Here is a 13,730-nt window from a genome sequence, read left to right on the forward strand (position 1 = left end):
CTGCAATGACTTTAGAAAACTGAATAGTGTGTCTAAATTTGATGCTTACCCTAGGTCTCGGAGGGACAAACATATTGACAGGTTGGGGACTGCCAAATAACTAACAACTTTAGATCTGAGGAAAGGCTACGGGCAGGTACTTCTTACTTAAAGTGCTTAAGAAAGACACTGCGTTCTCCACCCCAGAGGGATTTGTATAAAGTGTTGCATTTTGGCATACATGGGCAGCTTACCTAATTCTAGAAAATGATGGATAAGATTTTAAGACTTCCTCACCAATATGCAAAAGCCTATTTGAATGATATAATCATTCACAGCTCTGACTGGGAGACATACCCGTCAGGAGTACAAAAGTGGTACTTTCCTGTGTCAGGAAAGCAGGCCTAATGGCAAATCCCAAAGAGTGTTCCACAGGTTTGGAAGAAGCAAAATACCTGGCTTACACCATTGGCCTGGGAATGATTAAGCCCAAAATCAGTAAAATTAAAGCAATTCAAAAGTAACCCCAACCTACACATAAAAAAAATGTCAGAGCATTCCTAGGGATTTTGGGTTAATATGACCAATGTTGCTTCTATTGCAGCCTCCTTGATAGAGCTCTCCAAAGGTAAAGGGTTATGGTTAAAAGGAACCCTGGGGCAAAAAACACATATCAGACTTTGAAGCAAGCTCTTTGCGCCCATTCGGTGTTGGTGATTACTGACTTTACAAAACTATTTTATAGTATAGAGTGACTCTTCCAATGTGGGAGTGGGTGCAGTGCCATCTCAGATTAGAGGCAGTGAAGAACATCCTGTGGTGAGGGGGGTTTAATCATTCCATATTTTATCCAAAACTAGAAAAAATAAGTTTTGGCTGTAGTTACACCTCAAAATATATGTAAATCCAATCACTAAAGTCTCATAGACTTTATCATGCTATTTCCATCTCTCATTTTCAGTATTTTCCCCACAGGCAAGTTATTCTTAGCATATTAGGTCTGACGCAACTGAGCTGCCATCACAAGTAGCCCACAGTGGGATATTTTAACAGTCATCATTCATAGACTGCTGTCTCCAGGACAGGTAGTGAGAGGAAAAGCCCCTAATGGGGACACAGACTACAATAAAAAGATTGTAGATGTTCTAAAACCTTCTCCACTCTAACAAAATATACCTTTGGTTAGGGGTCCACATTTACTGCACTATTTCTTGACATTCTACAGCGGTCTATTTATATACCTTGTTTCCCTCTTATATGCTCTTACAGCTATGATTAATTTCTATTTTTTAACCTGGAGTTCACATATTTTCATCTTAATGATTAAAGAAGTGATAATTGTTTATGACAAATGAACTCTGCAAAGCTTGGTACGCTCTCATTTACAGGAAAGCATTTGCATGGTACAGATGTGTCAACGACACCACTGTTAAATAGGAGCTAATAAAAACAGTGTTTCTGCCTAATGTTTACAATGGTGAATTGTCTAGTGAACTTATCATTGATGCAATTTAAGGTTTAATTACCTTACTTTCATACCAGTTGTTAAATATTGGAATTATCAACATGAATTGATACTACAGCTGATAAATAAAAACTAACTGAACATTCTTCCTTCCTGGCTCAGTCTGTCCTAGATCCTATAAACATTTCTTGAGATCTCTCAACATGTGCACTGATCATTCTTTTTGTTTTGGATAGTATAGGGAAGGGTTAACATCAGGTTGTTCTTGCTGTCTGAGTACCATTTTGGATATTTCCCTTACCTTCCTGTGCGGCAAAACGTGGGGGGTCCCCTCTTGGGCAGCTGTCCCTTTCGGAAGATTTACCGTCACCTCTTTATCTGACACGTGATTTGTCCCTCACTTCACTGTCTCAGTGACAATGGTCACCAGTAAGATTAAAAGGGGTAAATATTTCCCCAATGGAGACACAAACTTCAAAAAAAATATTGACAGGGGGTCTAACTGCTCACCACTCTATTCAAAACTAAAATACATGTTTTCACTTTACATGCCCTTCAAAGTTCATCTTTTGGGAAGAAAAACATTACCCTGACTGCGAGGGTTTACTGCTCGTTTGGACTACGTGATGATGAAAAGTGTGATATGCTTTCCTTACTCCTCATTCCTGCAGGCTTCTGCTATGCTGTAAGACCAGTCTCCTAGAGCCACTTTACTGATTGTCTGATCGGTCACAGCTCTGACGTCATCATGTACTATCCAGGGCCAACATTCCTGCATTGTATATTAGGTTATCAAGAGCCTTTCAAAACCCAGAACATTGGACAGGCTGCCAGGGAAGCACTGGCTGCCAGCGAAATGAGGAATAATGTAAGTAAGTAAATTACCTTATTCATCATCCCCTAGCCAAAACGAGCAGTTAGCCCTTGCAGTAAAGGGATGGACTCAATGGAAGAGTAATTGTTTTGTATTCCCTGGAGTTCATCTTTATTTTAAGCTTAACACATGGATATATGGAAGAAGAGTAGAGAGAGTATAGTATTACATGGCTGGTACCAATGAAGGCACCAAGTTAAACTATATTTTTAAAACATTTCAAGAGAAAAGCACAATTAGAATAGCTTTTGTAGAAAAGAGGCTACATATGTTTATAAAGGTGAATAATTGCTTTAGATGGGAAAAGATGGGTGTAAATAAAAATGGCCTCTGGGCATATCTCTGCAACTGATGGAGAATGATACTCCAACCATGTGATAATGATAATATAATCACGCTTTGGTCCATGACACTGTAACCTAACAGGTGAATTATGGACTCAGTATAATTATTCCTTGTTGGGAAAGACTTCAGTAGATGTAGCCAACAGCTGCTTTTATTAACAGTCTGCATATGGATAGGAATTACCTGCTGGGTGTCCCAGATTCTGTATTGCTAGGAACATAACAAAATGTGACCAATCAGAATTTGCATGTTGGGTAGTAGAATTAAACACCTGTTTCACCATTGTTTTTACAATGGCTGCCTAAAAGCCAGAGACTTTGAGCATGTTTTTGTTCTACGTAGTCATGGAATTTGGCATAATGACATCATTACATCAAATGTGATATCACTTTGGGTCATGGGATCACATGTTTGTCCAACATTATTGCAAGCATCATTAACTATCACACACACAATATTTGATGTGTTATTAGGTGAATGTCAGTATGTTCTATGCCTGTGTTCTGTAATTGAAACCCATATTTTTGATTTATGGACCTTTCACAGAAGATGCCTTCCAAGAAAAACGGATGTCTACCTAGTTTTCATGGTCTCAAAGGCTGTAAAACGTTAATCACATGCAGGATCTTTAGCCAGTTATTTACTGATGTGTAAGATAGAAGATATTTCTGATAATACATCACCTTGCCGTCTCTTTCCACTCAGCATCCTCTCCATCTTTAACACAGATCTCATCCAGCTCTGTAAATAGCTCATGTGGCACATGTTCCTCGTCCTCCTCTGTTCCAAGGATGAACTGCACTCTCTGGGATGGGGTGTCTGCATTAATAACACATTACAAGGTGACTTTACACAAGGCACACAATGGGAATAAAGAGACAGCTGTAATGGATACTGTCTGGAGTTTGTGCTGTGGATCTCAAAGAGATTTATTATTGGGAAGCTTAACTGAACACAGTAACAGATAACTCATTCCTATGTTCTTATAAAATTGTGAAAACATCATATTTCTTTTATTTTTTTTATAAATTAAAATTGTTCAGTTTGTGTACTGGAAGGATAATGCAGTTTCAGCAAAATATGATTTTAAGTTAGTATTCACTTTTGGAGAGTGCAATAATAATATGCATGGCAACCCTTAAAACATGTTTTTTAGTATACTGTGTCCAAATTACTAAATACATTATTTATGATTCTATTCGTGTAATGTTGCCCTTAACTTTTTTGCTTTATAGGATAAGCCAGTTAGTGCTGTTATCAGAGAAACTGTGATATAGTTTTCCTATTTTTCTCAACATTTCATATACATATTTAGGGGGAAGCGTACAAGGCACATATCAATACTGATCTGCTAAAAAAGTTACCTACAGCATGGCTTCCCACCCTTCTAAGGGCTCATTCATACTGTAATCGGCCGGCACGTACAGCTCCATGCTGCGTGCAGGGCCGTATCAGGCAGCTCCCGGGAAGGACAGGTGCTGTGTGTGACTAGTACGGGTGCGTGTTTCCTGGCTCGGGCGCAGAAAGGATCCATCCTGTCAGCGTACGAGTATGCTCACCGGCACCCGCACGGACGTGCAGGACGGGTGAGTGTAGGGGGGCGGACAGCCACGCAGTCCCATAGAGAAGGACGGGGGCTGCGTACTAATCACACGCAGCACCTGTCCTTCCCGGGAGCTGCCCGATACGGCCCTGCACACAGCGCGGAGCTGTACGTGCCGGCTGATTACAGTGTGAATGAGCCCTTACTGTACATTTATCATAACAGTTTTGAGTTTTAGCAAATAATTCATCATTTATTAGATATCAGCAAGTATTTTCAGTAATTTACATAGACAATACTTTAGAACATTTTTGAACACAGGCAGAGAGTGACAGTAGGAAATGTACCAATGTCAGAGGGTACCAGTAAACAATGACTTCATTAAAGGAGATACATACTTTAATTACTCACAACTTTCAATTAATAACCAACATCTCATAATGCTTTTATTCTATGCAGAAAGGACAAATATATTTAGACTGAACCTTTAGTTTTGTTGAGAGAGAAAATCTACTTTAGAACAATTATATACACTGTACAAATTTAGGAAAAACCAATTATGATTCATTACTCACTTCAAAAATTACATTTTCACAAAAGGCCATATTAGTGCTGTAATTGCTGTAATTTCTCACAGTGAGCGCTAAGTGGGAGGGTCAGCGTTGAATTAAACCATACATTCAGTCTTAGTGTTTGTTTTGCTCTGTTGTAATAAGAAACTGTTCATTCCTAGCAGCTCTTTGGGTTTGCAGCTTACTTCACAAGGACATTAATAAAAATGACCATGCCAAACCATAACCGTAGAGACCATGCCAAACTCGAATTAGCTGCCAAGGTCACAGCATTGCCCTGCACTCCCAGCACTATGACACTACATAAAGGGATTGATTTCAGAGCCCTGGGAGTGTCAACTATATTGGGGCACTATATAAACGTATAATCATTTCAAAGAGAAACCTGCTGCTCGAAGACATTTTCTTTATACATTTCCTCAATTGTGCCTAATTTTCTATTACATTTCCTACAGCATAATATAGGAATTGATAATAGTCCTTTAAATGACCAATTAAACTACGTACATTTCTTCTTCTTCTGTTCGTGAATGGACAGTTTAATTGTTAAAGGAGAACTATGGGGTCATGGCTTTTCCCCATAGTTCACCTAAGGGTAAAGGGAGGACACAAACTAGCGTCCTCCCGTCACCCTAAGCTCAGTATACCGCGAGCTACAGCTCGCATATACTGAGACGGTGCAGCCGGGATGGATGCCGACATCACTGTCGAGATCCACCCACCTGCATGAGTGACAGCTGGCTCTGCCTATCTAGAGGCAGAGCCAGCTGTGCCCGCCCCCTCCCCCGTCCGTTCCGCCAGTCAGTGCTGGAGGATCGGACAGGGGGGGGAATCCCTGCATGGAGCGGGAGTGACAGTCACGGCTCTCTGCAGGGATAGATCGAGAAGTGAGCTAGCGACGCTATGTGATCGCTCACTTCCCGATCTATTGAGCCGACGTGTGGCAGTTTCATTGTCACAGGTCGGCTAGAACTATGAGGCTGAGTGATTTTCACTCGCCTCATAATTCTCCTTTTACGTGCAATCATAGCCTGGCCATTTTTTAGCTATTTAAAATTTTTAATGGATCAGATCTCAAAAACCTGAAACAGAATACCGTACATGTAATAATTTGTTGTGCCATCATAAAATGTATGTACATAGTAAAGTGAAACTAATATTATGTTAAGAAATTGTCATGGCTAATATAGACCCTATAATTAAAGGGAACCAAACAATAGCTCCTCTCTTTTGTGTGTGAATTAGATCAGTCATAGAGTTGTTTTCTGAAACCTAATTTCCCAGCACATTTTTATATGTCTGTAAGGGCCAATTCATACCAGGCACTGCGCTAACTGCACAGCGTTCGGTGAGCGGTGCACGTCAAAGTGCCAAAGCACTGATCCCATGTCCTTTTTTTGTTAGAACTTTATTGAAATCGCACGAGCGACATTTCATTCAGTTCTACGGACACATCGGGGTGTGAGGCGGTTGTACCTCATCACATTCCGCCGCAGTGAAAAAAATAAGCCATACCTTAATTTTTTTCAGTGCACACCACCACGTTCCTACCACAATGCAGTGGTGTGAATGGGCACCATCTGTGACAATTTGCCTTGCCTTGCATGGGGGCTGCGCTGGAAACAGCACAGATTCAACGCAGATGGTGTAAAGGTTCTCATTCCTCCAGGTATAGCAACTAGCTATACCATTCCTCATGGTATAGCTAGTTGTAGTTAGTCACATTCAAATGGATTTGTTCTGTAATGTTGTAGACATTTTCTTTTAATTTCATTATAAATATATATATATATATTTTGCTGTACAAGCTTTAGTGCCATTCAAAATCATCTTTTAATTTAAATGTGCAACCAGCTATGATTTTATGCAAGTGCCATAAAAATTTAAATTCTCATGCCTCCTGCCATGGCAGCAGCATTTGTTTTGTAGCCAGGCTTTGCCAGAATCCTCATCCTCCTTCCCCTAGAATTGACTAATTTGCTGAAGTCTGCTTGGGCTTGAGATCAAACTACAGGTAGAGAGGAACATCCTCTGGGAGAATGGGAAGAGCTGACTGTTCGCATGGAGCAACCTCTTCACAGACACACTTCAACTTCAAGCTGAATCCAGAATCTTTGTTTAGATGACTTTAACACTCCATCCTTGTGTTCCTCTGATGGGTCCTAAATGTATCTAGTTTTGCTATCTAGGCTTGAATGAACTAAAGAGATTACAAGACCAAGTATACGCTGCTCTTTGGCAGTGCTATCCAAACCTAAGCAGCAACTTTATCGAGACTAAAGGCAGTCTGCACTTTGAGGTAACCAGTGACCACAAAGTGCTAACCAGAAGGCTTTTAACCAAGACCAACCTCCCATCATGGTAGGTGAGACACTTCTTCCCAAGCAATTTGACCAATGCTGTCAACATTTTATAAGTTTCCATAGTCGACCTTCAGATAAAAACCTTAACCACCAACTTATACCTGAAACATATCTGAAAGTAAGAAGAACTACATCTAAGCATGCTCCATCTGCCAGACTAGACCCATAATAGTACATTTGTCAATGTGTCCATAACATTACAATCTGATTGTAGTCTCCTTCAGATTTACAGTGCAGGGGTCTATCTGATTGGATATAAATTATATGGATAGTTGTAGGGTCCTTGCACTACATAGTTGTTGGTATCTAAAGAAGGTTGTACAATCAGGTTGTGAGGTTATGTGGCCAGATTAACACAATGTACAAGTGGGTTGATGAATACCATATAACACTCTGTACAATAGCCTTAGTTTTATTGATCTGGCACCACTGATGAAATATATAAAGCAAATATCTTAGAGCAGCAGATTTCTGTTTGAAATGATTATACGTTAATATAGTGCGCCATGATATTTAACAGTCCCAGGACTCTGAAATCAATCCCTTTATTTAGTGTCATGTTGCTGAGAGTGCAGGGCAATATTGTGATTTTGGCAGGTAATGCGAATTTGGCACGATCTCTAAAAGGATAATTACCACAAAATTATTCAGATTTGCTACCCTGTATGTTTAGATAACATACAAATGCATGAAGCAACATTGTGTAAAGCACATGTGCAGCAAATACTTTATTTTTATAGCTTGGGATAGAATGATTAGATCCTTCTATCCCAAGATAGAAGGATCTATCCTTCTATAGAAGGATTAGAACCTTGCCGTGTTTTTACTGCTAACCAGGACTCTGTTAAAGAGATTTTACCTTAATTACGGACACGGTGACAAACTTTTCACCAGACTGGAAGTGAGAGAAAATCTGCAACAGGGGCACAGACAGTAGTAAAAAGCTAACAGGGTTCCCAGCCTTCCCTATGCAACTAATAAAATTCAGTCTTTATTGCTGCCGGAGATTTGCCATCACTTCCAGGTTAAACCGTTAAACCGTCATTGCGATAGTAAATGAGGGGAAATCACTAACAGAGCACTGGATAGCAGTACAGAACCTCTTTTCAGAGATTGTTGGCTGGCTCACCTTGAAGAAAATGGAAAACTGTCGCTTTTAAAACTCATTTAAACTGAAAGCCTTAGAACAGGCTACAGAGCAGGTACATACAAATAAAAATCTCTACTAAACGGACAAATATTTCAGTTTTTGTACAGGTATGGGTACTTTTACACACATTTTTCAGCTATCTCGCTTGTCATAAGTGTAGTTTAGTGGTCAGTTTAATAGCTGTTTGTCTATAGCTGCTTTATATACAGTATACACTCATCCTGATCACTCCTTACCATGAGCTAGGGACTCATCATGGCCTTCTTCTTGAATAACACCCTTCACTCGATCCCGTTTCTTGTGCTTTCCCCCATGGGTCCGATGATGTCTATGACTCTGCCGCCCCAGTGGCATACGGACTCCCACATACAACGTCCTGTGTCCTTGAACAAAGTTTTGAGATGGCACATTTAATAAAATGAGTTGGCTTCCAGACAGCAATAACATAGGTTTTAATTAGTCCAGTTAAGTATTTATTTAAAATCATTAAACCTAAGTAATCTAACTTTATGCTAATCTAAATCTATATTTATATATTTTAAAATGTCCTAATTACCTGCCCTTCCTGACAGAAGGATGAGTGTGTGAGGGAAGATGCATGGTCAACTGATAGGAAAAACGGTACAGGGTTGAAACATACAACTTTTTTTTGGTGCACCTTGTACACCCAGGGATTCCTCCACATTTATTTAATTTGCACATACGTTAGTAGCAGCAATGGATATATGTATTTGATAATTCCCTCCAGTATTCTCTAGAATTTATACTTTGCATCTCTTGCTAGCAATATGTATTTATTTCCTATGATCCTCAGCTCCATCTAGTGGCCATAATATAGTATTTTCCCAATTCACATATTTAAGAACTTTATACCAGAAGAGAAAATAGCCTTAACATTTGGAAGGTTATTCACAATCTAGGACAACATAGCTGATTTGGAAAGATTCTCCAATTCAGTACACTTTCCAGCTCAGCTATGTTGTCCTAGATTGTTCACTTCTCCTGCCTTCTCCAAACTCTTCACCCTTTTGTGAATAACCCTGCTGATTCTGACCAGATTTTACAACAGATGGTTAATTCGCACAAAACAAATATGCCTTCAGTTTTGCTGGATGAATAGCTATGCAAATTATTGTTATAAACAGACCCCTTATTGTTTTAAAACTACCACTAGACCATCTGCAAAAAAGTAAATTTTATTGTCAAAAGAATGTCTTGTTTGTACCATAAAAATGGCATATGTATTACTATGATATCATAAGTAATGACAAAGTAATTGCTGACTTATAGCCCATAGCTAAAATGTACAAAATGCTGGGGTCCATAGGGGGCATACAGGTGCAGCAGGAATAGTTGAAGCAATAAGGTTCATGCTGAACTCCAAAAAGACAGCTAAATGCAGAGATGAATTACTTAAATTTTAACTATTCTAACTGACAAAGGTTCTCTTATTCCATTTACGTATCATGGCTAGGCTGGTGACCTCTCTTTTTCCTCGGCAGTTAAATATTACAGCTTGGTCACCAGTCTCTTCCACAATGTTGTTAAACAATGAAGGAGCAGAACACAAGAATAAAGTCAACCATCTGCACTTCCACCTTAAACACATGGGAGAGCCTGAGTGCTGCAATTAAACTTCAGGCTGTTACTAGTCTAAGGTACAGATATCTGGATTACATGGTTTTGTATATCTGCATGAAATTCAGCTTTAAAGGAGAACTATGAGGTGAGTGCTTTTCACTCACCTCATAGTTCTAGCCAACTTGTGACAATGAGACTGTCACAGGTCGGCTCAGTAGCTCGCAGTATACTGAGCTTAGGGTGACGGGAGGACGCTAGTTTGTGTCCTCCCGTTACCCTAAGGAGAACTATGGGGAAAAGCCTTAACCCCATAGTTCTCCTTTAAATTGTCCAGACTATGGACATGCACATACCCAATGCAAGGCTATTGGTCCTGCATTGTACTTGATGTCCACGCCACCTGTGAGAGCCTTAGAGAAGAGGTTTTTGGGACTGGTCACACCGGCTACCAGAGCAAGAAATAAGGTAAATATTACACCTTATTCCTCTAATCCAAGACTTAACAAGCATTTAGCCCTTGCACTGTGGGCAGGGCAGCCATAAGAAATTTTGGGGCCCCTTACAGCTTTAGGTCTGGGCCCCCCCCTCCACACTGCCGCCCCCCACCGCCGCCACACTGAGCCAGTCACATCAGTCTCTGTACAGAGGAGCTGACAGTCTAATGTCCTCCCACAGTCACACACTATTATTATACATTTATATAGCTCTGACTGATACCGCAGTGCTGTACAGAGAACACTGAGCCTGTCACATCACAGTCTCTGTACAGAGGAGCTTAAACTCTAATGCAGAATGGCACCGCTTGTATGGGGACTACAAATCCCAGCAATACATTTATACAGCAATGCAGAACAGTATATGAATTGGACTCTGGGCTTAGTGATGCGCTGGACTCCGGTATAAACCAAGATGGCAGCACCCACATGTTCCCGTTCCGCCATCTTGGTGTATACCAAGATATACTCCAAAATAGTGGCATGCGCAGAACACGCTAGCGGCCGATATGGCCACCGCTCGATCTGCAATTTCTTTGTGCGGTTTCGGAGGCTCATTTCCTCTGAATCCGAAACAGCATTAAAATTAGTTTCATTTGATGAAACAAATACAAATATTTTTACATTTTCATTTGTTGCGTCTGAACCAAATTTGTTTGCCCCGCACACGTCTATTACAAACCACAGAAAACCATATCATCTGACTAGCATACAACACATATGCACAAAACATAACACAACATAACTTTACACAGGCTGTAAAATCTAAAAAAAAAATATAAGAAAAGTAAACAGTCGCCCCGACAACCAATCGGATATTTACATGAACCCAATCTGCCCCTATACATGATACATTTACTTACCAGTGCTAATAAACTTTAAAAACTAAAAAGTTCTCACCAGGGGCAGAAGTGGGGGGCCCCCGGACCAGATCTCAGTGGGTCCCCCAGCCTCGAGCCCTTGTGCAGCCACTGGGGCAGTAGGCCTGGCCTCCCTGTATATACAGCCCTTCCTCCCCTACCTCTGGGCACTCGCCTGCGCCGCAGTCAGACTAGGATAGTGATGGTGAATGTTTTTGAACTCGAGTGTCCAAACTGCGACGCAAAATCAATTTATTTATCTCAAAGTGCCAACATTGAAAAAAACTTTAGTATTGTGTTGCAGCTTGGGCGCTCGGGGTTAAAAAATGTTCAGTATCACTGCCACTGCCAAACATTTATACACTCATTTAAACACACAAATCATGCGCTCATTAACCACTTGCTGCCCAGAGCAATTTCTTACATTTGCACACACGTGATAAAATCTGAATTTTTGGCTAGAAAAACAGCTTCAGACCCCCCAAACAATTATATATTTTCTGAAAGCAGAGGCTTTGAAAAGCAGAGGCTAGAATAAAAACATACTAGCTGCAAGTTTTTATGTAGCACGGTATTTGCACAAATGTTTATCCATCAAGTATTTTTAGGATAAAATACACAAAAATGATACCAAACATGTCAAGCCTTAAAATTGTGTGAATCTGTGAAACCGCAAAAAACTACAATATCCAAAATTTCCCATAGACAACGCTTTTATTGTTTTTATGGCTCATCAGTTTAGGGCTAATAGTTATTGATGGGCCTAGAATTATTGCTCTCACTCTGACTCTCATTACGATATATAACATGCTTGCGTTGTATGTGCGTGGACGTGGGGAGCGGGAGACCTTAGCTGCTTGCCGTCCGCCCTTTGTGAAAAAATGGACGGACAGCAAACTCACATTGGTGGGTTGTCGTAATAAGACAGCTTTTTTTTCTGTAGGCGCCCCGTAGTGCGTGCATGGGCAGAGAAAACCTGTCCGTTCTGAGGAGCCGTTACCGGCTGATTGACATACAAACATTAGGCGGCTCTATAGCCGCCAATCGCTTGTATCTTGTGGCTGCGTGCCCCCCTCCCCCACCTAGAATGCCGCCGCCGACTCCCCTCCTGCACCTTCACCTTCAATCCCGGGATCTGCTGCCCCATCTGTGGCCCGGGACCAGCTCGGAAGGGTGTCAGGAGCAAGATGGGAGGGAGATCAGCATCTTCCTCCTTGCTGAACTCCCTCCATAGTGTGAATGCGGCAATGATGTGTATTATATCACTTCCGCATTCACCTGTCAGTCATCTGGCTGCTATTGCCAGAGAGAAAAAGCTGATGAAGCAGATCTCGGCTTCATCAGCTTCTTTGGGGGTCCCCAGGTGACATTAGGGGTCTTAGAGCCCCTCCACACCGGTCCAGGGCTCATCTGTCCCTGGTGTGAGCCCGGAAGGCCTCACATGAGGAACAGATGAGCCCGGGAAGCTGACAGCTGCACTGGCAGCTGCGGAGGGGGACACGGCAACGCACCATACAAGTAATCCAGCGCCTATACAGATGCCGGATCGCTTGCATTTAAGCAGTAATTGTCTATTGTTTAAGGGCCTGTTCACATCACTTGCAGTGCGTTCCGGCCAGATTCCGTCCAGAACGCACTGCATCGCATTGCGGCCGGCTCAATTGTTTGCCGGGCAGCAGGGTGCGTGGCGGGCCATTGTAATGAATTGCGCAGTTTTCCACTTCCTCCGGCCGCAATGCGATCGCCCACACAGGATGGCAGGGCACATTGTGCCTGCAGTCCGGTGCAGTTAAAATAGTGCTTGCAGCATTTTGACCACACCTGGCCGCAGGCACAATGTGCCCTGCGATCCCGTGCGGCCGTAGGCTGTGGCAATGGCACCATTCACTACAATGGCCCGCCACGCCGCCTCCTGCCCGTCAAAAAAGTGAGTCGGCTGTAGTGCGATGCAGTGCGTTCCTGCCGGAATCATCCCGAAACGCACTACAAGTGGTGTGAACAGGGGCAGCCGTGTTCTTGGTATAACCACTCTCAGCGGAGTACGTACATTTATGTGAACCCGTGGGAAGTGGTTAAAAAAAAACACACACACACATAATGAAACAAACACACTCCTTAAAAAAAAAACACACACATAGCTTCATTAAAAAAAAAACACACACACTCTCATACAATTATTAAAAATAAAAAGTTAATTAAAAAATGTCCCCCTCTCCTGCTTACCTGTTTTGCAGGAGGGGGGCTGCGTCCTAGGGTCCAGTGTTGTGGATTATCCTGGTGGTCCAGTGCAGAATCAGTGTGATCTGCATCTCAGGCTGATGCAGACCATACTAATCGATCCCTGACAATCAGTGGCAGCACCACGAGGGAGCGATCAGTATGATCTGCACCAGCAAGAGATGCAGATCATACTGGTTCCCCACTGGAGCACCAGGGCATGATTTTCATTTAATATATTGCCGGTTCGGCAATATATTAAATGTACTGTGGGCACTTGCCAGGTT

General features: G+C 41.7%; 1 protein-coding gene across 1 annotated transcript in view; it reads right to left on the reverse strand.

The window, feature by feature from the left end:
• LOC108794394 (electroneutral sodium bicarbonate exchanger 1) overlaps positions 1-13,730 on the reverse strand; it is a 168,597-nt gene that overhangs the window by 60,857 nt on the left and 94,010 nt on the right. Inside the window, exons 3-4 of the mRNA XM_018565421.1 lie at positions 8,528-8,674; positions 3,347-3,482 (exon numbers count right to left, since the gene is read on the reverse strand). Coding sequence (XP_018420923.1) covers positions 3,347-3,482; positions 8,528-8,674 — 283 coding nt within the window. The remainder of the gene's footprint in view (positions 1-3,346; positions 3,483-8,527; positions 8,675-13,730) is intronic.

Source organism: Nanorana parkeri, unplaced genomic scaffold (assembly GCF_000935625.1).
Source record: "Nanorana parkeri isolate BGI_ZX_2015 unplaced genomic scaffold, ASM93562v1 scaffold846, whole genome shotgun sequence".
Taxonomy (NCBI): domain Eukaryota; kingdom Metazoa; phylum Chordata; class Amphibia; order Anura; family Dicroglossidae; genus Nanorana; species Nanorana parkeri.